This window comes from Limanda limanda, chromosome 6, assembly GCF_963576545.1.
Source record: "Limanda limanda chromosome 6, fLimLim1.1, whole genome shotgun sequence".
NCBI classification, from domain to species: Eukaryota; Metazoa; Chordata; class Actinopteri; order Pleuronectiformes; family Pleuronectidae; genus Limanda; species Limanda limanda.
In genome coordinates, this window is record NC_083641.1 from 27,759,843 (window position 1) to 27,781,660 (window position 21,818).

A 21,818-nucleotide genomic window follows, 5' to 3' on the forward strand; every position below is an offset into this window, starting at 1 on the left:
GGTCCACAGTTTAAGGTGAAGTCCCCAGAGGCAGATTTAGACCTTAAGGGGACTGAGATTAAAGGGAAGATAGATATGGAAATACCTTCGGGAAAGGGAGGCAAATTTAAGATGCCTTCATTTGATGTATCTCTACCAAAGGGGAAGTTGGCTAAGGGAGATATTGGCCTTGAGGGACCCTCAGTTGATATCTCTATCCCAAAAGGAAAAGTAGCGGGTGACATTAAAACTAAAGGTAAAGCAGGACATTTTCAAATGCCCTCAATTGATGTTTCTCTTCCTAAAATGAAATCAAAGCGAGGAGACATCAACATTGAGGGTCCAGAACTCAAACGTGGGGAAATTAAAATGCCAACTATTGACATTTCACCCCCTCAAGGAACATTTGAAGGTGACATCAATGTCAAAGGTGAAGGAAAAGGTGGCAAGTTCAACCTGCCGTCTGTAGATGTCGCCCTACCTGCAGTAAAATTCCCTGAGGGTGATGTGAACTTTCAAGGTCCAAAAGTAAAAGGTGGGAAATTTGAAATGCCAAAAATCAACATAGACCTTCCCAAAGGTAAAGCACAGGGAGATATTGATATTGACATTCACTCTGGAAAAGATGGAAATATTGAAATACCATCCTGTGATATTGGATTTCCTAAAGGAAATGTCACAGGTGACGTACATTTTGAAGGTCCTGGAGGTAAAGGGGGGAAGATGAAGATGCCAAAATTTGATATTTCATTACCAAAAGTAAATTTTCCTGAGGGTGATGTAAAATTCAAAGGGCCGGACACCAAGGGCAGAAGGATTGAGATGCCAGACATTGATATTACTCTTCCAAAAGGGAAAGCTGAAGGTGACATAAAGCTTAAAGGCCCTGAAATGAAAGGGGGAAAATTCAAAATGCCAAAATTTGATGTTTCTTTGCCAAAAGTGAGTCTTCCAAAGGTCGATGCCAATGTGGATGGACCAGACATGAAAGGAAAAATTGAAATGCCAACAGTTGATATCTCACTTCCAAAGGGAAAGCTGGATGTGGATATTGACAGTGAGGGGCACAGTGGCAAAGGAGGCAAGTTTCACATGCCCTCATTTGGTATCTCTCTTCCTAAAATCAAAGCAGAAGGAGTCGATATTCAAGGACCTGAAGTCAAAGGGGACATTTCACTCCCTCAAATTAAGTCTCCGGAGGTAGATATCAGTCTTGAGGGTCCTGATGTTAAAGGAGGGAAGTTTAACTTGCCAACTGTTGACATCAAACTCCCTAAAGGAAAAGTCGAGGGTGAATTTGGTGTCGAGGTCCCTGAGGTGAAGGGTGGCAAGTTAAAAATGCCAAAAATTGATGCGTCTCTACCAAAAGTTAGTCTCCCAGAAGGAGATGTCAAAATCAAAGGCCCAGACATGAAGGGGGGGGAGATTGAGATGCCAGACATTGATATTTCACTCCCCAAAGGAAAAGCAGAAGGAGAAATTGATATTGGAGGACATGCTGGTAAAGGAGGCAAATTCCATATGCCCTCTATTGATATCTCTCTCCCTAGAATGAAAGCTAAGGGACCAGAGGTCAACATAGAAGGTCCTGAACTTAAAGGGGGGGAAATCCACATGCCAGACATCGACCTTTCACTTTCTAAAGGAAAGGTTGATGCTGACCTCAGCATTGAGGGCCCTGAGGTAAAAGGAGGCAAATTGATAATGCCCAAATTTAATGTCTCACTTCCAAAGATGACCCTGCCAGAGGGAAGTGCCAAACTGGAAGGACCTAATGTTAAAGGGAAGTTTGAAATGCCAAACATTGACGTTTCACTTCCTAAAGGAAAAGTAAAGGGAGAGGTTGACATCGAGGGAGATGGTGACAAAGGGGGCAAGTTTCACATGCCCTCAATTAATATCTCTCTTCCTAAAATCAAATCAAAGGGAGCTGGTGTTGATATTGAGGGACCTGAACTTAAAGGTGACATTTCATTTCCAGAAGGAAAACTTGAGGGTGACTTAAACGTTGAAGGCCCTAAAATAAAAGGGGGAGAAATCAATGTGGAAAGCCCTGAAGTGATGGGTGGCAAGTTTAAATTACCAAGATTTGATGTGTCTTTACCAAAAGTGAGTCTCCCAGAAGGTGATGTCAAAGTAAAAGGCCCAGACATCAAGGGGGGGAAGATTAAGATGCCAGACATTGATATCTCACTTCCAAAGGGAAAGTTGGATGTGGATATTGACAGTGATGGGCACAGTGGCAAAGGAGGCAAGTTTCACATGCCCTCAGTTGATATCTCTCTTCCTAAAATCAAAGCAAAGGGAGTCGATATTCAAGGACCTGAAGTCAAAGGGGACATTTCACTCCCTCAAATTAAATTTCCAGAGGTTGATATCAGTCTTGAGGGTCCCGATGTTAAAGGAGGGAAGTTTAACTTGCCAACTGTTGACATCACACTCCCTAAAGGAAAAGTCGAGAGTGACTTTGGTGTTGAGGGCCCTGAGGTGAAGGGTGGCAAGTTTAAAATGCCAAAATTCGATGTGTCTCTACCAAAAGTTAGTCTCCCAGAAGGAGATGTCAAAATAAAAGGCCCAGACATGAAGGGAGGGAAGATTGAGATGCCAGACATTGATATTTCACTCCCCAAAGGAAAAGCAGGAGGAGAAATTGATATTGGAGGACATGCTGGTAAAGGAGGCAAATTCCATATGCCCTCTATTGATATCTCTATCCCTAGAATGAAAGCTAAGGGACCAGAGGTCAGCATAGAAGGTCCTGAATTTAAAGGGGGAAAAATCCACATGCCAGACATCGACCTTACACTTCCTCAAGGAAAAGCAGACATTTCACTGCCAGAAGGAAGTGTCAAACTGGAAGCACCTGAGGTAAAAGGAGGAAAGATGCCAGCAATACCAGCTGTTGATATATCTGTTCCAGTGGGAAACGTGGAAAGAGATTTCAACCTTCAAGGACCATCTGGAAAGGGAAAGATTGAAGGGCCAAAAATAAATCTCCAAAAGTTTGATTTTGACCTCAGCCTCCCTTCTGGTACGAAAGACATTAGCCTCAAAATGGACACCAGTGGTGCTAATGCATCAGGAGATATGGTCATAAAACCAGCCAAGTTGAAGGTTAAGGGTGCAGATATTGAGACAGGTGGTGTTGAAGGTCAAGGTGCAGCAGTTAAACTTCCCTCAGTCAAATTACCAACAGTTGACGTAAAAGCTCCAAAGGTGGATTTAGACTTTGGTATTAAAAAAGCTAAAGGGGACGATGTGGAAGTGGAGCTCCTGAAAGCAGAGGGAGGACGGCCTTCATCAGGGATCAGCTTTGATTTACCGGATGTCTCCCTCAAAATGCCCAGTTTTTCTTTTCCAAAGTTTGGTGCAAAGTCCAAGAGTGGTGAATTAGAAATATCAGGGAAAGGCCCTAAGGCAGATGTTTCCCTCGTACCACCACATGTGGAAGGAGAGATAAGAGCACCATCACTAGACTGTGATGGGGATGGAAAGGTCAAGGTGAAAAAACCTAAAATCAAATTACCCAAATTCTCCATGCCAGGATTTGGCTCCAGAGAAAAAGATTTGGGGAAGCCAAGAGGTGACCTTGGAGCTAAGGCCAAGGTCAAGATGCCCTCCATTGAGCTGTCGCTACCAGCAGGTAAAACTCCAGAGACTGAGGTTCTTCTCCCCAAAGCAGAAGTTGATGTTACAGAGGCTGATATCAAAGGTTATGAGGGGAACCTTAAAATTCCCAAAATGCCGATTGTTAACGTTTCTATTCCAAAAATAGACCTGGATCTATCCCTGCCAAAAGGAAAGTCCCAAAAGATCGAAATACCAGATGTGGAATTAAAAGCAGGTGAAGGAAAGTTCAAAATGCCTCACATAACAATGGCAGATGTTGACCTCTCTCTGCCCAAAGGAAAGATTGAAGGTCCAGAAGTTGAAATGGAGGGAGGTTCCGGAGGAAAATTCAAGATGCCCCATTTCAGCATGCCCTCTGTTGATATTTCCCTTCCAAAAGGAAAGATTGAAGGTCCTGAAGTTGAACTAGAGGGAGGTACCGGAGGAAAGTTCAAAATGCCTCAAATGAAAATGCCAAATATTGACCTCTCCCTGCCCAAAGGAAAGATTGAAGGTCCAGATGTTGAACTGGAGGGAGGTACTGGAGGAAAATTCAAAATGCCTCATATGAAAATGCCAAATGTTGACCTCTCCCTGCCTAAAGGAAAGATTGAAGGTCCAGAAGTTGAAATGGAGGGAGGTACTGGCGGAAAATTCAAGATGCCCCATTTCAGCATGCCCTCTGTAGATATTTCACTTCCAAAAGGAAAGATTGAAGGTCCTGAAGTTGAACTGGAGGGAGGTACTGGAGGAAAGTTCCAAATGCCTTATATGAAAATGCCAAATATTGACCTCTCTCTGCCTAAAGGAAAGATTGAAGGTCCAGAAGTTGAAATGGAGGGAGGTACTGGAGGAAAATTCAAGATGCCCCATTTCAGCATGCCCTCTGTTGATATTTCACTCCCAAAAGGAAAGATTGAAGGTCCAGAAGTTGAAATGGAGGGAGGTACTGGAGGAAAGTTCAAAATGCCTCATATGAAAATGCCAAATATTGATCTCTCTCTGCCTAAAGGAAAGATTGAAGGTCCAGAAGTTGAAATAGAGGGAGGTTCGGGAGGAAAATTCAAGATGCCTCATATGAAAATGCCAAATATTGACCTCTCCCTGCCCAAAGGAAAGATTGAAGGTCCAGAAGTTGAAATGGAGGGAGGTACTGGAGGAAAATTCAAGATGCCCCATTTCAGCATGCCCTCTGTTGATATTTCACTTCCAAAAGGAAAGATTGAAGGTCCAGAAGTTGAAATGGAGGGAGGTACCGGAGGAAAGTTTAAAATGCCTCATATGAAATTGCCAAATATTGACCTCTCCCTGCCCAAAGGAAAGATTGAAGGTCCAGAAGTTGAACTAGAGGGAGGTTCTGGAGGAAAATTCAAAATGCCCCATTTCAGCATGCCCTCTGTTGATATTTCACTTCCCAAAGGAAAGATTGAAGGTCCAGAAATTGAACTGGAGGGAGGTACTGGAGGAAAATTCAAAATGCCTCATATGAAAATGCCAAATATTGACCTCTCTATGCCTAAAGGAAAGATTGAAGGTCCAGAAGTTGAAATGGAGGGAGGTACTGGAGGAAAATTCAAGATGCCCCATTTCAGCGTGCCCTCTGTTGATATTTCACTTCCAAAAGGAAAGATTGAAGGTCCAGAAGTTGAAATGGAGGGACGTACCGGAGGAAAGTTCAAAATGCCTCATATGAAAATGCCAAATATTGACCTCTCTCTGCCTAAAGGAAAGATTGAAGGTCCAGAAGTTGAAATAGAGGGAGGTTCGGGAGGAAAATTCAAGATGCCTCATTTGGAAATGCCAAATATTGACCTCTCTCTGCCCAAAGGAAAGATTGAAGGTCCAGAAGTTGAAATGGAGGGAGGTTCCGGAGGAAAATTCAAGATGCCCCATTTCAGCATGCCCTCTGTTGATATTTCACTTCCAAAAGGAAAGATTGAAGGTCCAGAAGTTGAACTGGAGGGAGGTACTGGAGGAAAATTCAAAATGCCTCATATGAAAATGCCAAATATTGACCTCTCCCTGCCCAAAGGAAAGATTGAAGGTCCAGAAGTTGAACTAGAGGGAGGTACCGGAGGAAAGTTCAAAATGCCTCATATGAAAATGCCAAATATTGACCTCTCCCTGCCCAAAGGAAAGATTGAAGGTCCAGAAGTTGAGCTGGAGGGAGGTACTGGAGGAAAATTCAAAATGCCTCATATGAAAATGCCAAATATTGACCTCTCTCTGCCCAAAGGAAAGATTGAAGGTCCAGAAGTTGAAATGGAGGGAGGTTCCGGAGGAAAATTCAAGATGCCCCATTTCAGCATGCCCTCTGTTGATATTTCACTTCCAAAAGGAAAGATTGAATGTCCAGAAGTTGAACTGGAGGGAGGTACCGGAGGAAAATTCAAAATGCCTCATTTGAAAATGCCGAATATTGACCTCTCCCTGCCCAAAGGAAAGATCGAAGGTCCAGAAGTTGAAATGGAGGGAGGTTCTGGAGGAAAATTCAAGATGCCACATATGAAAATGCCAAATATTGACCTCTCCCTTCCCAAAGGAAAGATTGAAGGTCCAGAAGTTGAAATGGAGGGAGGTACTGGAGGAAAATTCAAGATGCCCCATTTCAGCATGCCCTCTGTTGATATTTCACTTCCAAAAGGGAAGATTGAAGGTCCTGAAGTTGAACTGGAGGGAGGTACTGGAGGAAAATTCAAAATGCCTCATATGAAAATGCCAAATATTGACCTCTCCCTGCCCAAAGGAAAGATTGAAGGTCCAGAAGTTGAAATGGAGGGAGGTTCCGGAGGAAAGTTCAAGATGCCGCATTTCAGCATGCCCTCTGTTGATATTTCACTTCCAAAAGGAAAGATTGAAGGTCCAGAAGTTGAACTGGAGGGAGGTACTGGAGGAAAATTCAAAATGCCTCATATGAAAATGCCAAATATTGACCTCTCCCTGCCCAAAGGAAAGATTGAAGGTCCAGAAGTTGAAATGGAGGGAGGTTCCGGAGGAAAATTCAAGATGCCCCATTTCAGCATGCCCTCTGTTGATATTTCACTTCCAAAAGGAAAGATTGAAGGTCCAGAAGTTGAACTGGAGGGAGGTACTGGAGGAAAATTCAAAAAGCCTAATCTGAAAATGCCAAATATTGACCTCTCCCTGCCCAAAGGAAAGATTGAAGGTCCAGAAGTTGAAATGGAGGGAGGTTCCGGAGGAAAATTCAAGATGCCGCATTTCAGCATGCCCTCTGTTGATATTTCACTTCCAAAAGGAAAGATTGAAGGTCCAGAAGTTGAACTGGAGGGAGGTACTGGAGGAAAATTCAAAATGCCTCATATGAAAATGCCAAATATTGACCTCTCCCTGCCCAAAGGAAAGATTGAAGGTCCAGAAGTTGAAATGGAGGGAGGTTCCGGAGGAAAATTCAAGATGCCCCATTTCAGCATGCCCTCTGTTGATATTTCACTTCCAAAAGGAAAGATTGAAGGTCCAGAAGTTGAACTGGAGGGAGGTACTGGAGGAAAATTCAAAATGCCTCATATGAAAATGCCAAATATTGACCTCTCCCTGCCCAAAGGAAAGATTGAAGGTCCAGAAGTTGAACTAGAGGGAGGTACCGGAGGAAAGTTCAAAATGCCTCATATGAAAATGCCAAATATTGACCTCTCCCTGCCCAAAGGAAAGATTGAAGGTCCAGAAGTTGAGCTGGAGGGAGGTACTGGAGGAAAATTCAAAATGCCTCATATGAAAATGCCAAATATTGACCTCTCTCTGCCCAAAGGAAAGATTGAAGGTCCAGAAGTTGAAATGGAGGGAGGTTCCGGAGGAAAATTCAAGATGCCCCATTTCAGCATGCCCTCTGTTGATATTTCACTTCCAAAAGGAAAGATTGAAGGTCCAGAAGTTGAACTGGAGGGAGGTACCGGAGGAAAATTCAAAATGCCTCATTTGAAAATGCCGAATATTGACCTCTCCCTGCCCAAAGGAAAGATTGAAGGTCCGGAAGTTGAAATGGAGGGAGGTTCTGGAGGAAAATTCAAGATGCCACATATGAAAATGCCAAATATTGACCTCTCCCTTCCCAAAGGAAAGATTGAAGGTCCAGAAGTTGAAATGGAGGGAGGTACTGGAGGAAAATTCAAGATGCCCCATTTCAGCATGCCCTCTGTTGATATTTCACTTCCAAAAGGAAAGATTGAAGGTCCAGAAGTTGAACTGGAGGGAGGTACTGGAGGAAAATTCAAAATGCCTCATATGAAAATGCCAAATATTGACCTCTCCCTGCCCAAAGGAAAGATTGAAGGTCCAGAAGTTGAACTAGAGGGAGGTACCGGAGGAAAGTTCAAAATGCCTCATATGAAAATGCCAAATATTGACCTCTCCCTGCCCAAAGGAAAGATTGAAGGTCCAGAAGTTGAGCTGGAGGGAGGTACTGGAGGAAAATTCAAGATGCCTCATATGAAAATGCCAAATATTGACCTCTCTCTGCCCAAAGGAAAGATTGAAGGTCCAGATGTTGAAATGGAGGGAGGTTCCGGAGGAAAATTCAAGATGCCCCATTTCAGCATGCCCTCTGTTGATATTTCACTTCCAAAAGGAAAGATTGAAGGTCCAGAAGTTGAACTGGAGGGAGGTACCGGAGGAAAATTCAAAATGCCTCATTTGAAAATGCCAAATATTGACCTCTCCCTGCCCAAAGGAAAGATTGAAGGTCCAGAAGTTGAAATGGAGGGAGGTTCTGGAGGAAAATTCAAGATGCCCCATTTCAGCATGCCCTCTGTTGATATTTCACTTCCAAAAGGAAAGATTGAAGGTCCAGAAGTTGAACTGGAGGGAGGTACTAGAGGAAAGTTCAAAATGCCTCATATGAAAATGCCAAATATTGACCTCTCCCTGCCCAAAGGAAAGATTGAAGGTCCAGAAGTTGAGCTGGAGGGAGGTACTGGAGGAAAATTCAAAATGCCTCATATGAAAATGCCAAATATTGACCTCTCTCTGCCCAAAGGAAAGATTGAAGGTCCAGAAGTTGAAATGGAGGGAGGTTCCGGAGGAAAATTCAAGATGCCCCATTTCAGCATGCCCTCTGTTGATATTTCACTTCCAAAAGGAAAGATTGAAGGTCCAGAAGTTGAACTGGAGGGAGGTACCGGAGGAAAATTCAAAATGCCTCATTTGAAAATGCCGAATATTGACCTCTCCCTGCCCAAAGGAAAGATTGAAGGTCCGGAAGTTGAAATGGAGGGAGGTTCTGGAGGAAAATTCAAGATGCCACATATGAAAATGCCAAATATTGACCTCTCCCTTCCCAAAGGAAAGATTGAAGGTCCAGAAGTTGAAATGGAGGGAGGTACTGGAGGAAAATTCAAGATGCCCCATTTCAGCATGCCCTCTGTTGATATTTCACTTCCAAAAGGAAAGATTGAAGGTCCAGAAGTTGAACTGGAGGGAGGTACTGGAGGAAAATTCAAAATGCCTCATATGAAAATGCCAAATATTGACCTCTCCCTGCCCAAAGGAAAGATTGAAGGTCCAGAAGTTGAACTAGAGGGAGGTACCGGAGGAAAGTTCAAAATGCCTCATATGAAAATGCCAAATATTGACCTCTCCCTGCCCAAAGGAAAGATTGAAGGTCCAGAAGTTGAGCTGGAGGGAGGTACTGGAGGAAAATTCAAGATGCCTCATATGAAAATGCCAAATATTGACCTCTCTCTGCCCAAAGGAAAGATTGAAGGTCCAGATGTTGAAATGGAGGGAGGTTCCGGAGGAAAATTCAAGATGCCCCATTTCAGCATGCCCTCTGTTGATATTTCACTTCCAAAAGGAAAGATTGAAGGTCCAGAAGTTGAACTGGAGGGAGGTACCGGAGGAAAATTCAAAATGCCTCATTTGAAAATGCCAAATATTGACCTCTCCCTGCCCAAAGGAAAGATTGAAGGTCCAGAAGTTGAAATGGAGGGAGGTTCTGGAGGAAAATTCAAGATGCCCCATTTCAGCATGCCCTCTGTTGATATTTCACTTCCAAAAGGAAAGATTGAAGGTCCAGAAGTTGAACTGGAGGGAGGTACTAGAGGAAAGTTCAAAATGCCTCATATGAAAATGCCAAATATTGACCTCTCCCTGCCCAAAGGAAAGATTGAAGGTCCAGAAGTTGAGCTGGAGGGAGGTACTGGAGGAAAATTCAAAATGCCTCATATGAAAATGCCAAATATTGACCTCTCTCTGCCCAAAGGAAAGATTGAAGGTCCAGAAGTTGAAATGGAGGGAGGTTCCGGAGGAAAATTCAAGATGCCCCATTTCAGCATGCCCTCTGTTGATATTTCACTTCCAAAAGGAAAGATTGAAGGTCCAGAAGTTGAACTGGAGGGAGGTACCGGAGGAAAATTCAAAATGCCTCATTTGAAAATGCCGAATATTGACCTCTCCCTGCCCAAAGGAAAGATTGAAGGTCCGGAAGTTGAAATGGAGGGAGGTTCTGGAGGAAAATTCAAGATGCCACATATGAAAATGCCAAATATTGACCTCTCCCTTCCCAAAGGAAAGATTGAAGGTCCAGAAGTTGAAATGGAGGGAGGTACTGGAGGAAAATTCAAGATGCCCCATTTCAGCATGCCCTCTGTTGATATTTCACTTCCAAAAGGAAAGATTGAAGGTCCAGAAGTTGAACTGGAGGGAGGTACTGGAGGAAAATTCAAAATGCCTCATATGAAAATGCCAAATATTGACCTCTCCCTGCCCAAAGGAAAGATTGAAGGTCCAGAAGTTGAACTAGAGGGAGGTACCGGAGGAAAGTTCAAAATGCCTCATATGAAAATGCCAAATATTGACCTCTCCCTGCCCAAAGGAAAGATTGAAGGTCCAGAAGTTGAGCTGGAGGGAGGTACTGGAGGAAAATTCAAGATGCCTCATATGAAAATGCCAAATATTGACCTCTCTCTGCCCAAAGGAAAGATTGAAGGTCCAGATGTTGAAATGGAGGGAGGTTCCGGAGGAAAATTCAAGATGCCCCATTTCAGCATGCCCTCTGTTGATATTTCACTTCCAAAAGGAAAGATTGAAGGTCCAGAAGTTGAACTGGAGGGAGGTACCGGAGGAAAATTCAAAATGCCTCATTTGAAAATGCCAAATATTGACCTCTCCCTGCCCAAAGGAAAGATTGAAGGTCCAGAAGTTGAAATGGAGGGAGGTTCTGGAGGAAAATTCAAGATGCCCCATTTCAGCATGCCCTCTGTTGATATTTCACTTCCAAAAGGAAAGATTGAAGGTCCAGAAGTTGAACTGGAGGGAGGTACTAGAGGAAAGTTCAAAATGCCTCATATGAAAATGCCAAATATTGACCTCTCCCTGCCCAAAGGAAAGATTGAAGGTCCAGAAGTTGAGCTGGAGGGATGTACTGGAGGAAAATTCAAAATGCCTCATATGAAAATGCCAAATATTGACCTCTCTCTGCCCAAAGGAAAGATTGAAGGTCCAGAAGTTGAAATGGAGGGAGGTTCCGGAGGAAAATACAAGATTCCCCATTTCAGCATGCCCTCTGTTGATATTTCTCTTCCAAAAGGAAAGATTGAAGGTCCTGAAGTTGAACTGGAGGGAAGTACCGGAGGAAAGTTCAAAATGCCTCATATGAAAATGCCAAATATTGACCTCTCTTTGCCAAGAGGAAAGATTGAAGGTCCAGAAGTTGAGCTGGAGGGAGGTACTGGAGGAAAATTCAAAATGCCTCATATGAAAATGCCAAATATTGACCTCTCTCTGCCTAAAGGAAAGATTGAAGGTCCAGAAGTTGAAATGGAGGGAGGTTCCGGAGGAAAATTCAAAATGCCCCATTTCAGCATGCCCTCTGTTGATATTTCACTTCCAAAAGGGAAGATTGAAGGTCCTGAAGTTGAACTGGAGGGAGGTACTGGAGGAAAGTTCAAAATGCCTCATATGAAAATGCCAAATATTGACCTCTCCCTGCCCAAAGGAAAGATTGAAGGTCCAGAAGTTGAGCTGGAGGGAGGTACTGGAGGAAAATTCAAAATGCCTCATATGAAAATGCCAAATATTGACCTCTCTCTGCCCAAAGGAAAGATTGAAGGTCCAGAAGTTGAAATGGAGGGAGGTTCCGGAGGAAAATACAAGATGCCCCATTTCAGCATGCCCTCTGTTGATATTTCACTTCCAAAAGGAAAGATTGAAGGTCCTGAAGTTGAACTGGAGGGAAGTACCGGAGGAAAGTTCAAAATGCCTCATATGAAAATGCCAAATATTGACCTCTCTTTGCCAAGAGGAAAGATTGAAGGTCCAGAAGTTGAGCTGGAGGGAGGTACTGGAGGAAAATTCAAAATGCCTCATATGAAAATGCCAAATATTGACCTCTCTCTGCCTAAAGGAAAGATTGAAGGTCCAGAAGTTGAAATGGAGGGAGGTTCCGGAGGAAAATTCAAAATGCCCCATTTCAGCATGCCCTCTGTTGATATTTCACTTCCAAAAGGGAGGATTGAAGGTCCTGAAGTTGAACTGGAGGGAGGTACTGGAGGAAAGTTCAAAATGCCTCATATGAAAATGCCAAATATTGACCTCTCCCTGCCCAAAGGAAAGATTGAAGGTCCAGAAGTGGAGATGGAGGGAGGTACCGGAGGAAAATTCAAGATGCCTCATATGAAAATGCCAAATATTGACCTCTCCCTGCCCAAAGGAAAGATTGAAGGTCCAGAAGTTGAAATGGAGGGAGGTACTGGAGGAAAATTCAAGACGCCCCATTTCAGCATGCCCTCTGTTGATATTTCACTTCCAAAAGGAAAGATTGAAGGTCAAGAAGTTGAACTGGAGGGAGGTACCGGAGGAAAATTCAAAATGCCTCATATGAAAATGCCAAATATTGACCTCTCCCTGCCCAAAGCAAAGATTGAAGGTCCAGAAGTTGAGCTGGAGGGAGGTACTGGAGGAAAATTCAAAATGCCTCATATGAAAATGCCAAATATTGACCTCTCCCTGCCCAAAGGAAAGATTGAAGGTCCAGAAGTTGAAATGGAGGGAGGTTCCGGAGGAAAATTCAAAATGCCCCATTTCAGTATGCCATCTGTTGATATTTCACTTCCCAAAGGAAAGATTGAAGGTCCTGAAGTTGAATTGGAGGGAGGTACTGGAGGAAAGTTCAAAATGCCTAATCTGAAAATGCCAAATATTGACCTCTCCCTGCCCAAAGGAAAGATTGAAGGTCCAGAAGTTGAGCTGGAGGGAGGTACTGGAGGAAAATTCAAAATGCCTCATATGAAAATGCCAAATATTGACCTCTCCCTGCCTAAAGGAAAGATTGAAGGTCCAGAAGTTGAAATGGAGGGAGGTTCCGGAGGAAAATTCAAGATGCCCCATTTCAGCATGCCCTCTGTTGATATTTCACTTCCAAAAGGAAAGATTGAAGGACCAGAAGTTGAACTGGAGGGAGGTTCTGGAGGAAGATTCAAAATGCCTCATATTAAAAAGCCAAATATTGACCTCTCCCTGCCCAAAGGAAAGATTGAAGGTCCAGAAGTTGAGCTGGAGGGAGGTACTGGAGGAAAATTCAAAATGCCTCATATGAAAATGCCAAATGTTGACCTCTCTCTGCCCAAAGGAAAGATTGAAGGTCCTAAAGTTGAAAAAGAGGGAGGTACTGGAGGAAAATTCAAAATGCCTCATATGAAAATGCCAAATGTTGACCTCTCTCTGCCCAAAGGAAAGATTGAAGGTCCTGAAGTTGAAATAGAGGGAGGTACTGGAGGAAAATTCAAAATGCCTCATATGAAAATGCCAAATGTTGACCTCTCTCTTCCCAAAGGAAAGATTGAAGGTCCAGAAGTTGAAATGGAGGGAAGTACCGGAGGAAAGTTCAAAATGCCTCATATGAAAATGCCAAATATTGACCTCTCCCTGCCCAAAGGAAAGATTGAAGGTCCAGAAATTGAAATGGAGGGAGGTACTGGAGGAAAATTCAAGATGCCCCATCTCAGCATGCCCTCTGTTGATATTTCAATCCCCAAAGGAAAGATTGAAGGTCCAGAAGTTGAACTGGAGGGAGGTTCCGGAGGAAAATTCAAAATGCCTCATATAAAAATGCCAAATGTTGACCTCTCTCTGCCTAAAGGAAAGATTGAAGTTGCAGAGGTGGAGCTCAAAGGAGAGGGTGGAAAATTCAACATGCCCTCTGCTGATATGTCACTTCCCAAAGGAAAGATTGAGGGTCCAGAAGTTGAGTTTGAGGGAGGTACTGGAGGAGGAAAATTCAAAATGCCACATTTGAAAATGCCCACAGTTGATATTTCACTGCCCAGAGGAAAAATTGGCAAAATTGAAGGGGTAGAGGTGAACATAGGGACAGATGGAGACAAAGTGTCAATGCCAACTGTTGAGGCAGGGGCGAAAATTCTATTACCACCAGTCTCGTCGATAGATGTAGAAACTGGTGCAAACTCGAGTAAAATTAAAAAACACTTGGGCGAAGTTGATTTGCATGTTGAAGGAGAACACAAAGGTCTGAAACTCAAAATGCCAACAATAGATATCAAAATTCCAAAAGGAGACTTAGAGCTTGATATAGGACTCCATAGAGGAGGGGATAAAACGGACAGGAAAAAAGTTGAACTACCTGACTTGGACCTCAACACAGCAGGAACCAGCAGCAAGGTTAAAGGGCCTAAAGTAAAAGGAACAAAATTCAAGATTGGAATGGCAAAAAAGAAAACTGGCAAAAATCTGACAGAAAAGGAGCACGGACGTAAGGTCAAAGAAGGACTTGAGTGTGAAGTTGAAGCTGAAACTCACAATGGACATAAAGAGGGCAAAGATCGTATGAACATCTCCGTGCCAGAGGTTACAGTCCCAGGTGTTAGTATGAAAACCACACAAGGTTCAGCCAACCTAGAAACAGGGGGAGCATCTGAACTGTCATCACCGAGTGCAGAAATCAAAGTCCCCAGGATTCAAGACATAGATTTTGATATTGGTACATCACAAGATGAAGATGTTGATAAAACAGATATAGGAAAGAAAATCAAAATCCCAAAGTTTGGTGTCGCATTACCCTCTATTTCCTCTACTGAGAGAAGAATCTACGGGCCAGAAATTCAGTATGAGGGCCCTAAAATGCCCAAAGTAAAGAAAGCTGTTTTTGTCTTGGTAAATCCTTCCCAAGCAGATGAACCTGCTACTTGCACAGGGCTCCTGCAGGGGGCGACAACAGCTGAGATCGACACAGAGGACGTCAAAGTGAAGTTACCCAAAATCAAAATGAAGCCAACCTTTGGGAAGACAAAAGATAAATCAGCCACTGCGAGCACAGAGAGAGAGGGGGGGGGAGAGGAGAAGTCAAAGGGAGGGAAGGTAAAAATGTCCAAAGTGTCATTTTCTCCTGGAAAATCTGGGTCACTTGATGTCAATCTCAAGGGAGACGGTTCAAGTTCAAGTCTCAATGGTGAAGACGCTGCAAGTCCTCACAAGGACGACAAAGGGAAAATCACTGGTAAAATCAAACTCCCAAAAGTGGAGTTCACCAGTCCATATGGCAAGATGGTTGCTGGGGAGGGAGACACTGAAACCAGTGTGTTTTCAAAGGAAGTGGTGACATCTCATGCCAGAACAGAAATGCTGGACAGGGACAGCTCGGAGTCTCCTGGTGGCTCCGCCGCGGGGTTCAGCTCGACCAAGGTCCGTGTTTGGAGTGAGGTGGACAGCAAAGAGTCTGAAGAAAGAGAGTCTTCCTCCTGGTTCAAGGTCCCAAAGTTCAACCTGAAGCCGCACTCCAAAGGTAAGGACATGATACTTTTATCTCAGACAACAGGATATTTGTGCAATGGATGCTGATTGAACTGAGTGGCTTCAGAAGGTGCTGGTCTCACATATTTCAGTCTTGGAGCCCTAACGAGAAAATTAGGAAATTAAGTATTTCTGAGCTACACCATAAATGACTTAACGAGTAAAAGATGGCCGACTGGTTGATCTGGTGCACGCGTAGTATCCAAGTCAAGCACTGGAAGAATAAACCATTGGGTTCTCCGAGTACAAGAACTCTGACTAACTTATGTTCAAAATGTGTAATACGGATATTCTTTAATCTCCACATTAACATATGTTCAGTTGCAAAATACTTGACATTATATATAATTTATCCTTTAACCTTTGATGTTTTCCTGTTTTTATTCCATGAATTATTAATATATAATCTCCCATTTTATCTCTGCTACCCAAGACTAAGTTTCCTTTCCACTCTTCCCTCTTGATTTCTCGACCTATCCTCCTCTTCCTGTCCTCGTTTCCTCTCCTTCTGCCCCAGGCTTCCTCCGGATAACCCCCGAGGGTTCTCCTCAGGCCATGAGGAAGGGGGAGGTGGGAGGTGAGGCCGACGTCCTGGGATCCTTCTGCCTCCACACCTCGGGGATGGACATCACCACCCTGGAAAGCTCAGAAGAGCACCAGGTGTCCTCCACCGAGTCGGAAACTCTCACCACGGTGACCAAGACCACCCGAGTCACCCAGTGTTTGGTTTCCACGGAAACACGAACAGGTGAATCCTCGACAACCGTGACGACAACCGAGCAGGAGTTAGACTTTAAACACTGAGGACGCTGTAATGATTTCTTCGACGTCTTTTCAATTGTTTTGTTTTTCTTTGGTGAGGTTGCAGTGTTCTCGTTCTCGCCTGCAACGTGGCAAACCTCTCTTAAAGAAAAGTTTTTACAATATATTTTAATAGGTTAAGTATGAATATGGTGAAAAGCAATGACATTTCATCAACCAGCAATATTGTTACTATTATATCATATATACTTCCTTTTTTTTCATTTTAAATGTGGCTGTTATTTTGTTTTGTTCTGTTAGTTTAGTCCTGATTATTATTGGATTTCGTTTGGTTTTAAAAGGTTTCACTCTGAATGTAAACACGTCAGATTGCTTCTTTATTTATTGTTGTTTGTTTTGTTCACAAAACGCTGGAATGAGTCATTGTCTTACATCAGCTTCATGGATTTGACCGTGATTTTATGATTAGTTCAAAGTAATTCATTTTGAACCACGACAGCACAGGCCAGAGTAATATTTATGTAAATATGACTTTATTTAAATTGCTTTTTTGAAGCAGTAGCCCTTCAATCTGAAATGTAATTATTTTCATATTCACCAGAGTCAGGAGTGGAAGTTATATATTATTTTTTGACCTGATAACATATTTTGTTTGTCTAGAAGGAAAAGTGTGAGCTTTTTATGGATCATGGCTTGTTCTCATTTTCTGCCTTAGTTTTTATATTGGACTCATTTAGCTGGTGCTGTTACCCAGAGATAGTCACAGTGAGTGGGCAGGACACTCTGCACTCTATCTGCTGTGGGGATCAAACCTGTGACCGCCTGGTTGAAGGTTGCTCTCTGACATTTAAGCCAACCTGCTGCTAATCTATTATATGTATTTTACTGTAAACTGCCAGATAAAGACACCACTGTATATTAAAGATACACCTCCTGAGGGATGTTGATGTTTTGATGATAGCAGACTGGGAGCTATTTTGGGTTCTATGGGTAAATGCTATTGTAAAGGTAAAAATATATATAAAATAAGCCTCTAAAAATTACTAAGGCTGCTACAATGACACACAGGCTAAGGAGTGGCCAGCCTTCCACTTTTTACATAGGCCATCACCTTCGAAGTAAATCTATACACTGAAGAGAGAGGATCAAAAATAAGAAATATTAAAATATTCTTAATAATTCTTGTTTCTTGTATGAATATTTCTAAGAATGTCAATAGAGGTTAACTTGCAGTTCAAATTACAGATTAATAATCATTTTATTAAGTTCCTTTACCCCTTATTTTTCAGGTGTATCCCCCATTTAAAAGAAAAGTTGCTTTGAGGGAGAAAATGTCTTTTGAATATTTATTACATATTTTAAGTTTCACTCGCAAATGCAGTACAACTTGCCTTTGGAAAGTAAACATTTTACACATTACTTATTTAGACATTTACTTGCAAATGTGGCATAAATCTGCTGAATAAAAACTACTATTCAAGAGGATGTGAAGCATTTGAGAAAGACGACTTTATCACTTGGTTTATTTACTCGGTTGGTAGAAGGAATGAAATCGTGTGATAAAAGAAGTCACGACGAATCCACTCCCACATTTTTCACATTAACATTTAACTCTGTCCCTGTTTTGCAGAGTTTAGTGACACGTGAAGGTGACGCACACCGAGTAGCTTCTGTGTCTATGAAGATTTTACATTTTCTGGTTTAATCAATTCTTCACATTTCTTTCTAGATTATAAGGGTTTCAGTGCCAAGTGTTTTTGTCAAAGCTGCATTGGAAAGAATGTTGGTTAAGATGTTTCATCAATAAAATAATATTCACTCGAAAAATGGTTCAAATGATTGTTCACTCGTGTCTCGACCTTCACAGCGACTGAAAGCAGCTTTCAGCTCGTTGTCGTTTCCTCAGGTTTTCATTGTCATCAAAAAGAATCAAAGAAAGAATACGTTTTAAAACCAGAGGGACACAAACACCTCAACACATGTAACACAAGAATAGCAACAAAAGAATAATATCAAGGTTAAAAGCAGCTTAATGACTGTGTGCTGTTGTGCTGTCAAAGTAAAGAAAGAATGAACACATGCACAGAAATAAAATAAATAAAATGGTTGTTAAAGTCATTATTAAGCAAAAATAAAGAGACAGACTCATATAAACAGGTCAACATACAATGCTATTGGCAATACATAATTCCACTTGGAACTTTTAGTAATGGTAACCAGACAAAAACATATACATACACATGAAGGACAAGTCCCATCATGAACAGCGTCCATCTGTCAAACAAGAAAGATCTTAAAGGAGACATATTATGCCCATTTTACCGCAGTTGATATGGTTCATTGGGGTCTTAAGTAAATGTCTGAAACAAATTTTGGTCAAAATACCACAAGGATCATTTAAAACAGCACCCTTTTTACCCTGTCTAAAGCAGCCCTCCTCAGATTGACCTGTTTTGAATAACCTAGTTATCTTTTAACCAGGTTAGACTTAAAGGACTCAAACCCACACACATGATAATAACAACAATAAATCAGATACTTATTCCTCAACATTTACTGTTATTATTATAATCTATATCTCAAAAGTCGCGTCCTACTTTGCAATTTTTAAGAAGTCAATAAACGATTCCCTTGATCTGTCCTTGATCTTTCTGAATCCACGCTAATTGAATAGTTTTCCACTCCAAGAACAGTTACTATGATAAATGTGACGATGCAGTGGACACGATTAAACAACGAGAGACACTCGAGGACCGAAGAGACGAAGCCAGGTTCGACAAATCTGGATTTCTGCTGAGGCTGCAGAAAGTGCAGGGCTCAGAATTTGGCACCAACACCATGACTCTATAGATCTGAGCTGTTTTTAGTGAACTGTACATTAAATATAGAACCTGGCGTCAACACAGCAAAATGATCCTTATTCTCCCTTTTTAAATTCAACTTGAATCAGTCACAGAGAAAAAGAAGAGAGATAAAACTGCTGCAGATCAGAGACACAGAGAGAAACAGGTGAACTGAAAACTGCCTGAAGAGGAGGAGAGAGTGATAAACTATTCACAGGGTGCATGACGTCTTCCTATTGTGTGTGTGTGTGTGTGTGTGTGTGTGTGTGTGTGTGTGTGTGTGTGTGTGTGTGTGTGTGTGTGTGTGTTTGTGTGTGTGTGTGTGTTCCAATCTACTCATCTGCTGCTGTGATGATGCTGTGCGACGTAGGCTTCAAGGGTGTGTGTCTGTGTGTGTGCGTCTTTGTGTGGCTGTGTGTGGAGATTGATGCTGTATGAGGAGCAAACAGTGCCACTGAACAGAGGAGGGAGGGACTGAAGCTTTGCCTCTCCTGTTTGTTTCTCGATGTTGACGTAGAAGCTTGTACGTAAATAAAACATTAAATATTTTAGTATCTCATAACCTAGAATGGAGTTGACATGCAGGGGTTTTATATAAGTGCCCCCCCCCCCTACTCAAGGGCAGTGAACACTCCGCAGACTCTCTGATCATTTTGTGCAGGCACCCTGGATGTTGCCAAAGGGAAGAAGCCGAACGTCTGGACTTCAGTGTTGTGACGTGAATAAAAACAAAAGTGAATGGCCACGTAACAATTCAAAAAAATAGCAATGTACGGAGCAACCAATCCCAAAGTACATGTTACAAATAGTTACCTGTCCATTTTTTATTTTGATTAATTGGGCAATTTGTGCGTTGACAATGGTCAATAATATTGGCATCATCAAGACAGTACATGTGTGAATCCAGCAGGGGGTCGATCCTCCGCTGGATTCACAGCGAGCAAGTGGGAGGGTCAATGACACTTCTCATGTTGACACACACGTGGAAGACACCGACGACGATGTCCAGAGAGTTTGTGTTGATAAGAGCCGACGATGACACTGTCAATGTGATCACGTGATCTCTGCAGCGGAGATAACACGTCACTTCCTGTTCAGGAAACCTCCTGCTATGTTGTGCACGTGTGACATTCAAAATCTGGGTAAACTCCGCCGCCAATTCTCGGAAACTTTAAACCCGGAGGTCGTGTCTGAAAACGACTTATCTCGAGAACCGTTCATCTTGGACTATGGGCAGAAAAGGTCTCTGGTTCGTCTCTGGCTCGACTCCACGGAGAAACAACAAAAAGACGAACCTGGATTGATACGTCCAAAAATCCAAGAGGATTCTCCCTACCCTGTCTAGTGCCCATGAGCAAGGCACCTTACTCCCCCAACATCTGCTTCCCGGGCGCCGTACATGGCTTCCCACTGCTCTGTGTCTCCTGCACCAGATGGGTTAAAAGCAGAGGTTACATTTCCCTCCTTGCATGAGTGTGCTTGTGCATGTCTGTGCATGTGTTTGGGACAAATAAATGTATCTTAATCTTAATCTGTATCTTAATCGTATCTTAATCTTATCAGCTTCACACTTAATTGTTGAGGACCCAAGAAAGTGCATTGTCGAATTTGGTGCACGTTCTTTGTGCAGCAGCGGGTTTTTACGTCAGATAAAGTCGTAGCCAATCATCCAGGTTTTACCCGCAGGTCATGTCTGATGGTTGTTTTTTGTTTGGACCAGTGGCAAAGAGGGTTGTGTGTGGCACCAACAGCCCCTCATACTTACACCCTCATCTCCTCTCCCTGCCGCTGCGTGGCACGAATCGCCCTCCCTACATGTGCGTGGGCTGCGGGAGGAAGCAGCTCGTCATCGTGCGCGCTGCGGAGGATGCGGCGGCGCGCGGTGCAGCCTCAGCGGCGGAGGAGCTGATGCGCAGTGACCGAGACACGGATCATCCAGGCTGAGCTGGGCCTCTGCATCCGGGCCAGGGACCGAGCCGAACCGGGTCGGACGGGTGGTTGTGCAGCAGCAGCAGAGGTGTAGAAGGAGGAGGAGGAGAAGGAGGAGGAGGTGTTGGAGGAGGAGGTGATGGTGCAGGCCGAGTGGACGGAGGATGCTGAGCCCAGAGAAGGATGCTCCATCTCCAGGGAGGGCTGAGCAGGCTCCTGTAAACAATGAGGAGGCAGAGAGGAGGACCCTTCATCCACATCCACACACTGAGGTGAGAAAAGGCTTCTTCCTCTCAGCTGGTGCTGCTTCCCTGTGGTTTGACTCCTCTTCATCACAGGAGGCTCACCCTGCTTTACTCAGTCACTTTGAGCAGATCCTCTCAGCTGTGTGGGCACGAGCAGTGGGTGTTCAGAGGATTACAGTCACCGGCGTTCTCCTCTTCACTCCCTGACATGATGCTGTGGCTGATGCAACAGATAATTGAACCGGATGCATTTATTTAGACATCAAACGGAGGCCTGTTTGTGTAGGAGCCGCTTGGACTCGAATGTTTGACCTCTGACCAACTCCCTCCTCCACACACAGCTGAAATCCACCGAGCCAGAGCAGAGTCAGTGATGTAGAGTCTCTCTGACGTGTCTGGTTCTCGTCCTGGTGCCGTCCTCACGACATCACTCTGCTGCTGATCCATTGTGATAACAGGTCACTTCCTTCCCTCAGACTCCTGATCTCCTTGTCTTGTCCCCTGCAGGTTGTTGAGTGACAGCTGAGTCAGTCCACAGTGACGAGAGGCCAGCGGACGGGGACGGCAGCGAGAGTCCGAAGACGCCGTCACGAAGCATCAGACTGAGGGAGAACTTCTCCTTATTCTCTCCATCATCGGCGCTGACAGCTCCACGTCTGACCTGAGCGTCTCTTCACCAGAGGACCAGGAGCAG

General features: G+C 43.4%; 1 protein-coding gene across 1 annotated transcript in view; it reads left to right on the top strand.

The window, feature by feature from the left end:
* Positions 1–17,934, top strand: part of prx (periaxin) — a 38,329-nt gene extending 20,395 nt beyond the window's left edge. Inside the window, exons 10-23 of the mRNA XM_061073643.1 lie at positions 97–844; positions 971–983; positions 1,038–1,116; positions 1,180–3,922; positions 4,025–4,636; positions 4,937–4,942; positions 5,462–6,370; positions 6,473–7,978; positions 8,489–9,328; positions 9,737–12,286; positions 12,389–13,180; positions 13,475–13,798; positions 14,036–15,337; positions 15,863–17,934. Coding sequence (XP_060929626.1) covers positions 97–844; positions 971–983; positions 1,038–1,116; positions 1,180–3,922; positions 4,025–4,636; positions 4,937–4,942; positions 5,462–6,370; positions 6,473–7,978; positions 8,489–9,328; positions 9,737–12,286; positions 12,389–13,180; positions 13,475–13,798; positions 14,036–15,337; positions 15,863–16,149 — 12,711 coding nt within the window. The 3' untranslated portion in view covers positions 16,150–17,934. The remainder of the gene's footprint in view (positions 1–96; positions 845–970; positions 984–1,037; positions 1,117–1,179; positions 3,923–4,024; positions 4,637–4,936; positions 4,943–5,461; positions 6,371–6,472; positions 7,979–8,488; positions 9,329–9,736; positions 12,287–12,388; positions 13,181–13,474; positions 13,799–14,035; positions 15,338–15,862) is intronic.
* Positions 17,935–21,818: the final 3,884 nt, after the last annotated feature.